Source organism: Peromyscus californicus, unplaced genomic scaffold (genome assembly GCF_007827085.1).
Source record: "Peromyscus californicus insignis strain IS unplaced genomic scaffold, ASM782708v3 Scaffold_17__1_contigs__length_78620276, whole genome shotgun sequence".
In the NCBI taxonomy this organism is placed as follows: Eukaryota; Metazoa; Chordata; class Mammalia; order Rodentia; family Cricetidae; genus Peromyscus; species Peromyscus californicus.
Window position 1 is genome coordinate 3,717,668 of NW_026294469.1, and position 14,823 is coordinate 3,732,490.

Sequence of the window (14,823 nt, forward strand, 5' to 3'; positions counted from 1 at the left end):
CACACATCCAAAAGTGTACTGGCAGCTCATCCTGAACCTCATGGTTTAAAAACAAGTGAGGACACAAAGTTGGGTAAGTATGGAAGGGTTGGATCTGGGAGGAGTGAGAGGCTTATGTGATCAAAGGGCAGATTTTAAGATCTGTGGATTTCATTCTACATGCAAACCAAACAAACTACATAGTAATCTGTGAGCACAGATCATAGTTTGTAACCTTTTTGGTCTCAGGATCAATTTAAATCTTACAAGTTACTGATGGCTCCAAAGGATTGATTTTCTTTTGATGTAGGTTATATAATTAACATCAGAGAAAATTAAAATGTTAAACTTCTTTAATTTAGCAAGGTAATGACTTAATAACCATAAAACCAGTACTGTTAAAAGCACATTCTCAGAAAAAACACAGACCAGCATCCTTCTCTCGAAAAGTCTTTAATGCACAGGCTAATGAGACAACTAGATTCTCAGAAAGGTTTCTGCATTCCACATTGTAATATATATATATATATATATATATATATATATATATATATATATATATATATATATATATATATATATTTATATATGGTCTTCAGCAACTCTACAACAGACCTATGGGCAAAGGGGATGAAAAGGACACATGTCTTTGTAAAACTATAAAAGGTGTTCCTTGAAACAATTCCTAGGGGTCTGAAGACCCCACTTACCCCAACCATTTTTGTGGGGCTGGGGAGATGGCTCAAGGGGTGAAGAGACTGGTGAGCAAGCTGAGGACCATGTAAAGCCTGGGGCAGCAGCTCAAGCCTGTAAGGCAGGAAGAGGGTACACACTCTCCCACAAACACCTCTGCTGTGCTCAGAGGAATTGGGGCTGTGTTATTATTGGTAGATTTGTTGGTGTCAAAGGCAAAGCAGCTTTCCCTCACTACCCAGAATTCCTTGAGCTCTATGCTAAGAACCTGAATATGCCTGGGGGGATCAGAAGCTTGACAGGAGCACTGAGAGGTGTGGCAAGACCCACAGTTTGCTCTCCTAATAGAAGTCTAGTGCTTAATGGAAATAAATAGTTGATCCTTTGACACGACTCTGGGCATGATGATTTTTAATAGATTGTATTTTCCTGGAACACCAAGACGAAGACTGCAGCTCCCTGTAATACGGACTTGAGAAAAGCAGGAATTATTAAACAAGTTACAGAGAAGCAGAGAGGAAGCAGGCAGAAGCACCCCACTGCGAACATGACCATGCTGTCCGTGGCTCTGAACTTTCCAGTCTAGCGTTACACCCACCTTTCTTCCCAGAATGAGTAATAACAACTTGCTTGTAATTGGCTTTTGAGCTGGTTCAACACCCTGCTCTAACTTCCTTCACGGAGGTAAATCAATGCCGCAGACTGTTTCCCATCGGAGGGGGTGTTTCGAGTGGCAGAGTTCAAAGTCCAGCTCTGTCCCACTTGATGATGCACAGTGCCTCGGGGGCTTTCCTTCTCCTGTCTGACTGTTGCCCCTTTCCTAGTAGCTAGTTTCTTCTGCTGAAGACAACAGAGTTGGAAACACAGTGAGATCCAGCAGGTCCCTGGTTGAGAGTCTGTTTCTGCTCAGCCAGGCTGTGTTGATTCTACCATAAAGGAAAACAGCCAAAAGTCTTGACTTCCACCAGTCCCAAGAAAAATGTGCTGTTATTGAAGAAAAGCATTCCCCATAAAAACGCTGTCATTTAAACCATTATTCGTGAATCCTCTGGGAAGTCGGTGGATGGGGCTTACAGGAAGAGGGAATACTCTCTGAGGTTGTTTGTGGAGATGTATTTCCATCTCAGTCTTGTTTTAAAAGCAGCACCACTTGAAGTGTGTTTGTGTTTCCTTCTGGGGACTTAACAGCCATTTGGGAAAATGGTGCCAATTTTTTGTCAATCATTGTATGGAAGCAGGAAACAGAATCAAAAGCTAAGGCAAATTACCTTGAGTTTCAGAATAGGATATTTCCCCTAGATATCTCTGTTATTCTAAGAAGCTACCAAAAAAAAGTCTAAACTTAAAATTAATTTGTTTGTGTATGTGTATATGGTGTATGTACAGATGGAGGGAGTTTTGCTCCCTCACCTTCTTCCTGTCTCAAAAGACAGGACACCACTGATCCCAGAGTTGGATTGGCAGCCAGAGTCCTAGCAATCCTCTCTCGGCCAAGTCAAGCTATCAGTCCCTCAAACCTGCTGGAAGGATATAATAACACCTGCCTTATCTATAAGTCAGAAAATATTTTAAGAATCAGAAAGTGACAATACAGGTACTTTAGAGACACCAAATTACAATCTCAGAGTAAGATCAGCCATCATGACTATGCACACATTGTGAAGAGCCCTAGATCTATGGCTCGGTGTAAGTCAAACTATAGCAGTCTCCAAACCCAAGCAGACAGGCCCCCTGTCAACCTGCTGTGACTATGTAAGGTTCTGCTGAGCTTGGAACAGAAGCAGGTGAGGCTTGACGGATCAATGCTTGCCTGAGTCAAGAGCTATCTTAACCTCAGGGCAGAAGCAGCAAGTAAAGTCGGTAGCTCTCACTTATCTCAAGACCATGGCTCCTCTACCTGCTAGAAGGACTTCTAACAAGAAGGCTTGAGACACCGAAGCACAGAGTAAAATGCTGCTGTAAAGAATCCACGGTGTGTGACCCTCCCACTTGCCCACAGAAGCCTATTCTGTTGAGAATGCAGCTAGCCCTGCCTGGCTGTGTTCCCCCATGTGGTACTCTGGCTCTAAGAAGACACCACACATCTCAGATCTCACCAGAAGCTGGGCACAACCTGCTCTAACACAAAGCACCTCCTGCCTATGCCATGCTCCACTGCACATGGACCAGTGCGCACTCAGAGCTGGCTCTTCTCCTTATCCATGTCTGTCCAGAAGGCAGACCTGACTGCTTCCGTGCAGAGAAGCAGTGTCCACAGTGACACGAGGTACTGCTGCCACACTCACTGCAGTGTCTCTCAGGGTAGCTGCAGTGAAAGAGTTCACTATTAATTTCAAATCCTGACACAAGACAACAAGCACGGATCCCGTCTTAGATACCCCAGTGTTTTGAAGAGAGTGGTGTATCCAGTGATGTTTCCCTCAGAAGATCTTAGAGGAACAGAGCAAACAAAGTAACAAGTATCGAAATCACTTCTGTGGTTTTGACAATGGCTCCTGTATTTTTTCAACCCTGCAAATCCTTTTTTTTTTTTTTTTTTTTTTTTTCATGCACTAACAAGCAAAGAAAACAAAACTGAAGAACTCTAGGTAGGTCCCCTGAGGCAGTTCTCTCCTGGAGACAAAATTTCGATTGGCTCAATTCCAAAGGGCAAAAGACACTTGAATGTAATCCTGCAGACCAGATCCAGTGTGTCAGCAGACGTTAAGGTGCTCAACTTATGACTTAACACAAGATGTATGGAGTATATAGATTAAGGCAGACCATTAGAAGGCCATGTTACATTAAAAGGTACTTCCTAATGTTCAAAACCACGTGCTCATGAGTGTGGGTGGGGTGCACGAGGTACCACCTCAGATAAATAGAGCAAGACAATACACAAGACCAGAGAGAAGGGGATGAGAAAGGAAAGAGCATAATGATATGTATATGTGGAAATGTGTGCTTCGATATGTATTTAATGATGTCTTTCCTTGACACTGAAGTGTTTTTGAAACAAACTTGAAATAGAAACTGGGTATTTACCTAAGAGACTGAGAAGGTCTCTGGACCCAAAGGAGAAAGTAATGAGTCCTCTGCCCGGGGAGAGGCAATGTCAAGGGGCAAGGAAGGAGGCGCAGGCTTACAGGCCTCCCCGGCTCTTGTTTACTCCACCGACAGTGCGACAGTGCGGCGCAGCTCAGGGCAGAGCCCAGCCGCCTTCACCAGAGAAGGCCAGGCTTCGCTTCAGCACACATGGAATGACATGGAAAGCAAGGCTGGCACACTAAAACCAGACTTTTTTTTAATCTCACACTTACCAAAAGAAAACAGTTTTATCCGAGGATCAATGCTTTCACCTCAGCTTCCTCTTTCCAAACCCACTCTCAAAGGACAAGACTAATGCTCTAAAATATGTTCAAAGCCCTTTTACTTACGTAAAAGGAATGAATGTGCCGGGCTTGGCAGCTCACACCTGCAATCCCAGCACTCTAAAGGATGAGGCGGGAGCATTGCTGTGAGTACAGGACAAGCCTGGGTTACACAGTGAATTCTGGGCTAGCATAGGCTACAGAAGAGAACTGTCACAGACAGACAGACAGACATGAAAAGTAAGCAAGCACCTATTCTTACTCCTGTGGAATAGCCTTCTGTATCTATGATTCAAAGGTCCCCAGATGCCTTGTGCAGATCACCTAATTTAAGCATCAACAGCCAGTAAGGTTGACTTTGTTGCTATTTTACTGACAAAGTTGAATTTCAAGGAAATTATTTCTTAGCCTATGGTCAAGAAAGCGGCACTAAGTGGGATTCAAACTCCCAAAACTCATAATAACTACACTATTAGTGTTGATTGATATGTCTTCTTTTCAAAAAGACTTACATAGATGAAGACCCAGAAATTTTAAATTTAAAGGTATCGTTACTTAAGTAATTTTAGTAAACCTATTTCCTACAATAAGATAAAAATAGAAATTCTAAGAATTATTTTTCTTTTTGAAAAGTCTGAAAAAAGCCAGGTGTAATGGCACACAACTTTAATCCCAGCATATGGGAGGCAGAGGCTAGTCTATGTCTGTGAGTTCCAGGCCAGCCTGATCTGAATAGTGAGTTGTAGGACTGCCAGGGGTACACCGAGAGATCCTATGGGGGAAAAAAAAGCCTGAAAAAATATATTCACATGGGAAAGGCAGTTTCCTTAATGATCACATAAAGAACCTGAAAACTGGTAAATTCAACATTCTTTCAAAAAATGGGTAAAATGTTGGGTTTATTTACAAATCATTCTCAATTATGCTTTTGAACTCTAAGCCACATTTAATCCATCACAAATGCAAATTTTAAAATGGAAGCATATCTAAACAACGTCCGCACAGACATCTGTTCGACCGCTCAAGAGTAATCCAGTTACAAACCAGGTGGGAAAAGACCTAAAACTCGGGGTCACTGCGCGTCCTCAAGCAGGAAAGAGGCGAAGTTACAAAGTATCTTTTGTCTACAGGAAAAACAGAGTGGGATAATCAGCTCCAATGTCATAAACTAAAACAGACCAGAGGCAACACTCAGCTGCTTCTAACCAAGTTTCCAGGAAAATGGAGCAGGACTCTAGGTTTAGAACAGGAGCTAAACAATACAAGCCTGCAAGGCGGCTCTCAAGAACACGAATGTACTGTACTCGTAATACAGGCCCTCAAGGCGGCTCTCAAGGACACGTATGTACTGTACACGTAATACAGGCCCTCAAGGCGGCTCTCAAGGACACGTATGTACTGTACACGTATTACACCTACTGGAAGTTGGGTTTGAGCAGATGGCTCGGTCTGGTAAAGTGCTTGCCTCACAAGCATGAGGTCCTGAGTTCAAATCTATAGAACCCATGTAAAAAGCTGGGCATGTTAGCCAGGCGTGGTGGCACACGTTTAATTCCAGCACTTGCAGAGGCAGGTGGATCTCTGTGAGTTCGAGATCAGCCTGGTCTACAAAGTGAGTTCCAGGACAGCCAGGGTTACACAGAGAAACTCTATCTCGAAAAACAAAAACAAAAACAAAAACAAACAATAAAGCTGGGCATGCAAGATGGGAGGAAGAGATCCCTGAACTTTTGGCCAGCTACCCAGGCCTATGTGGGGAAGTTTCAAGGCAATGAGAGACCACGCTTAAACAAAAGACTGAACGCAGCTGCAGAATGACACAAGGTTATGTGCTGACCCACATGCACATGAGCACCTGCATAGACACACATACAAAGCATCACAAACAAAATGGAATCCTATGGAATGGACAAAGAGGAGCTCTCACTGACCACAGAGGGGGAAATAAAGTAAGATATTTAAACAACTCTAGTCCATATATTCACATGTCACTTTTGAGGGGAAGCCTTATGTATCATTTTGTAAAGAGGTACTTATTAGCTTGTGTGGAGTGAGTGTGTGTGTGTGTGTGTATGTGTGTGTGTGTGTTTCACATATATATGTGTGTGTGTGTGTGTGTGTGTATGTGTGTGTGTGTGTGTGTGACAGCCTGAGGCTGATGTTGAGTAGCCTCAACCACTTTCCACCTTATTGTTTTTTGAGACAGGGTCTCTCTCTCATTGAACCTGGCCAGAGATCTCCAGCGACCAGTCTGTCTCTACTTCTCTACCACTGGGATTACAGACGCATGCCATCGTGTCCACTTTTTAAGTGCATGCTGGGAATCTGAACTCAAGTCCTTATGCTAGCACGGCAAGACTAAGGTCATCTCCCCAGCCCAGCAGCTCTTCTTAATAGAATTCTGTTAATAAACATGAGGAATGCAGGTTTGAAATAGCACTATTTTGTAGCTTCTAAAGAAACATGGATGAGGACAGTGATCAACAATGGCCACTAAAATCATTAAGTAAAAGACTGTCAGACACCTTTCCCATGAAACAGTCAGCTCACAAGGCCCAAACCAGGGAATCACTCTCAACACAAAATGAAAAGAAACCAGACAGCATATATAGTCTCCTGATTGATGTAGCAGGAGGTATGCCTTGTCCCCACAGTATGTGTGTCTATGCAGTGTACCACACCAAACACTACAACTATAATAATAACAATAATAATAGTAATAGTAATAATAACAATAATATCATCAACCCTAAGCCTGCTCAAACTTCTGAATAGAGTGGTTTAAAGGATGTTCAGGGGCAAAGCCCATGTTAAATGACACTCCAGGCATGTGACTAGCTATGACACTCCAGACTGTGGAATATTGTGCAGAACAAATAAAGAGTAGGAAAGCCTAGGAGGAGGGGAACAGAAAGCCTAGAGACTCTTCTAGCCATTTCTGCCAGACGGAAGATGTGGAACTTCTGGGTCCTTATCACTAAGTGACATTTCAGATCCAATTACTAAGACACAGTTAAGAGACAAGCAGGGAAATTTGAAGACTAATTAAATATTTGAAGATATTTAAGAAACGATTACTCATTTATGGTAATAAATGGTTTTGTGATTCAGTGGGGAGAGTCCGGGTTATTTAAAGATGAAGGGCACTCACTCTAGCAGCACTTTGCTAAAGTGAAACTAATACAAAAGATATTAGACTAGTCCTAATGTGCACACATACAACATGCACAAAGCATTCCATGTTTTCTTTTCTGTCTTTTTGTGTTTGTTTTGTTTTTTGAGACAAGGTCTCTCTGTGTAGTCCTGGAGCTCACGATGCAGACCATTCAGACCTCTAACTCATGGAGATCCTCCTGCCTCTGCCTGGGATTAAAGGTATACACTACCACACCTGGCACACTTCATGTTTTCTAGAACTAAGCTGAAAATATCTATTGCACAACACAATGAATGTTTACTGCAATGCGACGCAATAAAGATTTTAATTATTCTTACAACAAAAATATGTATGAAGGTAATGCATATGCTAATTAGCTCTACTTAGCCATTCTATGGTATACATATATTTCAAAAATACCATGCTGTACACAACACATCTATACAATTAAAAAATTGTGTCCTAAAAAAATAAATATTAAGTAAATATTAAAGCTAATATATCCTAAAGTTTAGTTTTAAAGTTCTAGGACATGAGCTGAAGTTCAGGTGAAACAGACGCACATGCATGATAACGATGCTAATGATAGATACACAGGGTTCAAAACAGTATTTTCTATACTTCCAGGCAGGCTCAAAATTCTCTGCAATAAATTTTTAAAAATGGAGCTACTCACCTGAAGAACTAGTCTTTATTTGTATTTTTCACAGCCTAGATAAAGAACACCAATCCCTTAGCTATTTGCCCTGCAGTTCATTCTAGCAGAGCTGCAGATTGCGGGTGCCCCAGAAAACTGCTCTTACTGGCCCACAGTGAGTGAGTGTCTGCTGAGGACAGGCTAGAATGAGCACCCTCAGATCAAAGTACATCTTCACTATATTGTCCTCCCACATGCCCACGCTGGGACAGACTCGTGCCTTTCTAACTGCTGTAAAGCCCCTCTGGGCTACAAAGAGCACCCCAGGAGAAGGGTAAGATAAAGGGGTGGGCCTGCGGCACCCTGAGCCTCAGCCCTGCTTCCAAAGAGCAGTTTCTCCACTATCTTCTTTTCAGCCTAGCATAGCAATGGGTGACTTCGCCAAGGTATGATGTCACAGTTTTCCTACAGGAATTCCTATCAGTGAACAGCCCAATCTGGGCTTATGATGAACTGTGGTGAGCTTAGGCCCATCCTGCTTTTTCTCCTTCCTAACATACTCCAAGTGACCTCATGGCCTGCCAGCTTGTTCCTAGGGTAAGTTTTAAAATCTGAACCCCCATGACAAGTCCCATCTGGCAAGCTGGCCCCCTTCTTGTGGAGAGGTTTCAGGTGTCATTTTGCAGAAGAATTTCCTGTAACCTTAGTGGTCTGCTGAGTCTGAGGTCAGTGCTTCAGCGGTTGCCCTCCAATTTGCCAGTCCCTTCCAGGTGATCCATGTGCACTGACCTCCAAGAACAGACACCTGCAATCTCCTGACTGGCCACAGTCAGCCTACATCACAGTCTATAGTACCCTCACCCACACTCCACACTGCTAACAGGATCACCCTCACTGAGCTGCTACAATAGGCTGTTCCTTAGGACTCTATAGGGTGGGCTCCTCAAACACGTTTATGCCCAGCTGGTTATGGGATGCCTCATGCCCAGACTGCTTGAGATTCCTCACTGTTCTCCCTCCTCCCTTCCAGGCAGGGAAGAGCACAGTCTCCAGTGACTTCACAGCTGCTTCCTGCTGTCCCTAGACCCTTCTACAAACCCGACTAATTCTGGGCGAAGTTCTTTCTCTTTCACTGATGGCTCCAGTGATGAGTTACGACACAAACTAAATACTTTATATTTTCTCAATATATTTATACTTTCTGGAAAATACTGACATAGATTGTATATTTCAACCTCTTTACTTCGGCTTGTCCACGAACCTCTAGAACAAAATCTTCATATATGGAACACAAATGTTACCACATTCCTGTTCCTTCAGCTACCTAAGACTTCACATTAAAAGCTGTCATAGTGGGAGGGAAGGTTACTATGAGCCTCAGCCACCTTTAAGACAAAGAGCTTCCACTCGGGAGGCAGAGCCAGGCAGATCTTTGGGAGTTCGAGGCCAACCTGGTCTACAAAGCGAGATCCAGGACAGGCACCAAAACTACACAGAGAAACCCTATCTCAGGGGGGCAAAAAAAAGCATCACTCGAATCAACAAGAAAGTGAACCTAAATTATTACCACCAGATGAAATAAACAATCTACCATTTCTGTTGTGAGAAATCTTTCTCCACCTCGAAATTATGAAGCTATTTTAAATTTCACATTTAGGTGTTTGGTTCATCTGAATTTATAATTATGTGCAGTCATTTCTTGGAATCTACAGAGCATCAGTTCTAGGGCCCTGATTCCTCATATAAAAATTTGCAGATGCTGGCGCCAGCTACGTAAAATTGGGTTCTATGTGCACAGAAACCTGTGTACCTCCTTCTGTATATTTAAATGATCTCCAGAGCACTTGTAATACCTAACGTGATAAAAATGTTAGAATAATCAGTTCAACATTTGAAAGTACTTTCTATATATAGTAGCTTAAACCCATAGAAAATGAATCTACAGACAGGGAGAGAGACAGACCCACTGCTCACCCTCTCCAGAGCAGATGACCATAATCATTCCATACCAAGCCCTGTCTCTCCCTCCCCGATCTGCTATGCAAGCCTTATTACACATGATCAGCTTTCCTCCTTATGAGTCTTTCCTACAGGTCCGTCTAGCTCCTGGAAAAGCTGAACTAAGTATTCTGTCACAGGCCTTGACATTTGGTAGAGATAATGGCATCTATCCTTTCCTGTGATCTGGCTCCTGGTTTTGATTCTTCAAAGTCCTTTTTACTTCATGTACACCTCAGAACCTACTCCCCAGTTTCCATGGAAAAAGAATGTATTTTGAATTAAAATTACATTAGATCTACAGATCAATCTGGCAAGAGGACCTCTATGACAATGAGTGTTCATCTTCAGTAAGTATCATTACCTTTTTCTTCCTGTATGAGTGGGTGGTATTTTGGGGGGAGGAGTAGCTAAAATTGATAAGGCTGTTACTTTCAGCAGATGCTCTAAATGTTTCTTTTCCTCTGTTGATAATTTACAAAAATGTAATTCTGTATGCAACAACCTTGCCAAATATTTTTTACTAACTCTCATACTTCTTTATGGACACTATATGTCTTCTATATAGACAAACATGCCATCTGTGGAGAGTGACAATTTTATTTCTCAAGTTTTTTGTGTGTTGTGTCTCTGGCTATGGGCTCTAAGAACAGTAAAAAATAAAAAAATGAATGAATGAATGAGTCAAGAATCCTGTCCACCTCCTGATGCTGTAATTGTCTGAATGTCTCATCACTAAGCATTTCCTGTAGCTGTTGACACCCCAGTGCCTCTGCTGTTGCGGTTTGCTGCAATACTTCCTAACTGGGGGTAAGTTCATCTACCAGGAAGGATCGCTTGTGTCTTCTCCAACCTGTGGGTGCTGTTGAGACAAGGAATGACATTCACAAAACCTCCCCTGGGGCCAGCATGTGCTGACTCCGCCTTTGTATCTGTTACTTTATATCGAGTGACATGTTGAAACCCACAGCTAAAACTTTAACTAAGGGAACTATTTGGGAAAAGGTGCTGCAAGTTAAAAGATCAGAGCTCAAAAGAAATTAGGTGCAAGTACAGAGAACTGCTCCTTTGGAATCTGGCCCAGATGGCTAGAAGCCTTGTCAATGTAACCAACTATAGCATGGTAGAGGCTGAGCACTGACATACCAACTACGTGTATTTTGTGTATGTGTGGAGGGGGAGGAAGTACTGTCAAAATGAATGTAGTTGAGATTTTAATCATTTTTATATTAAATTTCTACTGGAAAAATAGTTTCATGAAATATTAGAAAAATGGTTGAAATACTTTTTAAAATTATCAGCATATCAGTTAAGCTGGGTTTATAATTAGTAAAATTTCTCACTTCTTATTTAAAAATAATTGTAACCCACATATACCCATATATCCACTGACTATAGAGCAGCCTTTTAAAACACAGGCATTTGAAAGCCTCCTGTCAAAGCTACCTTTCCCAAGCAGGCAATTGTTAGGCTTATGACAATTTCCTAACTTCTCCACTTTTGATAAAACAGAGTAACAGAAGAGTGTGTCATACAGTTACAATTTTAATAGGACGCATCTTGCTGTATAAATGTAACTTTTCTGGTCAGGCCTCTAGTTACTTATGTTTCCTCTCCCTAAGACCTGGCCTGAGTTGATCTTTTCTGAACAATTCCAAGTTGCATATTTGTGTCCTTCTGGGTATGACTGAGAACAGAATACATTAGTACAGTAAAGTCACACTGGATACAAAACAGCTCCTGTCTTGTGACAGTGCGCATTCAGAAGGGTGAAAGGTCAGAAGGGAATCCCACAGGCCACAGCACTGGGCAGCTGCTGGGACCAGGCACTGCACTCATTTGGGTATTTTAGTAACTCTATCTCAAGAACTCATTCATTTTTGATCTTCCCAAATATTTTGCTTGTTTTCTCACTGAGAAGAATACATATGTGTTTACTAGTAGGTGTTTCATGTCCTGGACACACATTAGTCCTGTGTTCCAAAGATACTACTGCTAAGTGCAAAAAAGAGCTGTGAAAGACACTCACTACCAGCCACACCATCAGTAATAGTGGACCCCACTGAAAGAATCAAACTCAGTAAAAGAAAGCTGTTTTCATCTAGCTAGTTCCTAAGTGTCACATTAATTTTCAAGACATCTTAAAATCCATTTATATTTTAAAAAGAAATGCAAACTAAGGTACTTTTTTTAACAAGGGGAAGCACACATCAGAGCAGAGGTGTACACACTGGTCCTGGAAAATGCTTGAGGCAATTGTGGTCAGAATCATAGTGTTATACAATCTACAGTATGAACATACAGAAGACTGTTCTGTAGAAATTAACCATTAGCATCTCCTTACAAAGAGAACGTGGTATCTCTCTTGTTGGTAATTTTATAAAATATGTCTTTCCATGAACATCAACAAGCAGTCTACCACGCTGTTTGTGAACTTGTCAGAAACCAGAGAACTGGGGTGTCTGTTACATCTTGTCATTTCAGATTATCTCTAGCACTAGCCCATCAGGGGAATAAAACCAAACTAATGTTATTAGAGCATGTAAAATGGATGTGTTCAGCAAATCCTGGCCTTAGGAACAGCCTTTGTTTAAATTTAACTAGATTGTGACAGCAGGCTGGCAACATTACTATTCACTCTTAAAACCAACAAGAAGATCAAATGACTAGGAACCAAAATAGCATTGGGAGGCAGAGTCATGAAAGATGAATGATGAACGGGAGCAGAGCATCAGCTTCAATGGGTGGTTCTGAGAACCTTACTCCAACCAAAGGCGGCTCTCGACATTCCCTGAAAGCCCGGCTGCTGCAGCCGGCCGGGCCTGTGCTCTGCCCTGCACTTAAGCAGACAAAGAAAGGACTCCAGTGTAGCCCTGTCTTGGAGGGGCAGAGCAAACAACACAAACACCCAACACTGGGGAGGAAGCAAAGGACAGCACTCGTTTTCACTCCCTCAAGCCATGTGCCGGCGACTCTGACTGCTGCCAAGGCTACCGTCCACCGTACCTGTGTTTTTTGATGCCGTTGGAGAGCGCATCTCCCCCGCCACAGTCTTTTCCTTCGGACATTCTGTGTCTTCCACTGCTCACGGGCACGTCGTTCTCTTCAAAGGAGTGTGCTGTCACAGCTTCCAGGCAAGTCAGGGACCCCTCGGACTCGGAACCTGTGGCAGAACAGGCTCATGGTGAATGGACTGCACTTGGGTGCAAGGCTTCACTAACAACGAATATCTCCCTCAAAGCCTCGGGCTGTGAAATTCAAGCTGCCTACTTTGTCCTTTCACAATCCATCCGCAAACACCTCCTCAGGGATTTCAGAGAGCCCGCTCCCACAGTGGCTCACATGGATTTATGTGACAGATGTACACTTATATAAAGTTACAATTAAACTGATTTTATATACTTAGAGGTAGCCAAAGATTGCTGACTTCTTCAAGAAATCATATGCAGTAGTCTCCCACCCCCAAATTTCTATTCTCTTCCTTCTCAAGGCATCTTAACTATAGCTTACCCCCAAAAGGTTCAATTTTAAACACTCATGTATAATGGAAGATCTACAGTGGCTACACTTATCAGAAGTTTAAGTCACATCAAATCCTGCAGTAACAAAAGGAAAGGTAATTTGAAAAACACATGTAACAACACTGTCCTGGCATGATTCATCTGAATTCTTGGTGTCCTTACATCAGTTATCAGGCAGGTGGTGTAAGGGTGGAAATGCCACAGTTCCACTTGCCTAAGTACTCAGAATAGAGCCATCTGTTTGCTGGGGACCACGATGGTGATTCACTTCGGTACCATCCATGGCAATTGCCCAGACTTTCACAGCCCAAATCTCCTCTGAGCATCTCCAGATGCTTTGGGAAGGTGAGACAAGGTTCTGGGTTATCAACATGCGTGTTAATAACCTCCTGCTCTTCGAGTGGGGTCTTAGGATCTGAACCCCAGTTTTCTGACTCCTTATTTAATAGTTTGTTTGGGCTCAAAGCAGTAGCCACTCACTCTCCAGAAAATGTCTTTACGGGAGGGCTCTGTCTACGGTAGAGCACTATTCAGGTAGTCTACGACTTTCCATATGACCCTACTCACTCTCTGAAAGTTGCCTCACAAGGCTGGCACAACATGCTTGATGTGTGTTAGTGCTGAACTCCCATCTGCTACATATGCACTACAGCTCAACTCAGAAGCAAGGGGTTTAGGCTTTCTTTCTCCCGACTGCATGCCAGCACTCAGCTCAATGCATGGAGTCTTACTGTGACCCCATTGGGTTGATCAGAAGAAGCAAATGCTGGCCACCGTCCTAGTTGCCTCGCTGCTGCTTGTACCAGCAGGACACCTTGACCCAGCTCTGCTCTCTCCTCACAGCAAAGACACACACTAGCAGTCCTCCCCCAGGCAAGCCCCGCCCCAACCACTGAAGGTCAACTTTGGTTCAACAACTAGACAGAAAATTCCAGAAACTACCTGTAAGCGTTAAACTGTGCACGGCAAGGTGATAATATTTCATAGCACTGCCTTGCCCCGAGGTGTGTGATGGTCAATGTTAGAACTGAAAGCACCGAGCCAAGGAGCTGCGGGCCCAACCGTGCATCCAAGCGGGGACCACCGCGGAGAGAAGGGGTTCACGCCTGCATCTTACAATTCGTTCATGGGTAAACTATCAAGAGTTAAACAATCCTGTCTTAGTATGACTTGAAATGTACGTGTAGTTTGTAATTTAGATGTCAAAAATAAAAAAAAAAGCAATCAAACTCTGGATTTATTCTGAAACGTTGCCATACACAGGACATTGTGTTTGAATTTAAGAGACTCAAATGACAGGGAGGGACTCGCCGACTCAAAAAGCTTGGTTTGTTTTTAACTAAAAAGCAGATGTTTGGTAAACAGTAAACAAGAGACAGCAAGAGCTTCTACAGCAAAGATGTCTTTCCCCAAGCAGATCTCAGTGCGGTCAAACACAAGCTGAAGCCCGCTTTCTTCATGTGTGTTGGTCATTTTAGGAATACGTAC

At 42.8% G+C, this 14,823-nt stretch overlaps 1 protein-coding gene across 6 annotated transcripts in view; it reads right to left on the reverse strand.

Moving 5' to 3' along the window:
• The window catches only part of Osbpl1a (oxysterol binding protein like 1A), a 187,004-nt gene that overhangs the window by 48,692 nt on the left and 123,489 nt on the right, over positions 1-14,823 (reverse strand). For all 6 annotated transcript variants that reach the window (XM_052741550.1, XM_052741551.1, XM_052741548.1 and 3 more), the window contains one exon: positions 12,821-12,977. In XM_052741550.1, the coding sequence (XP_052597510.1) occupies positions 12,821-12,977 (157 nt within the window). The remainder of the gene's footprint in view (positions 1-12,820; positions 12,978-14,823) is intronic.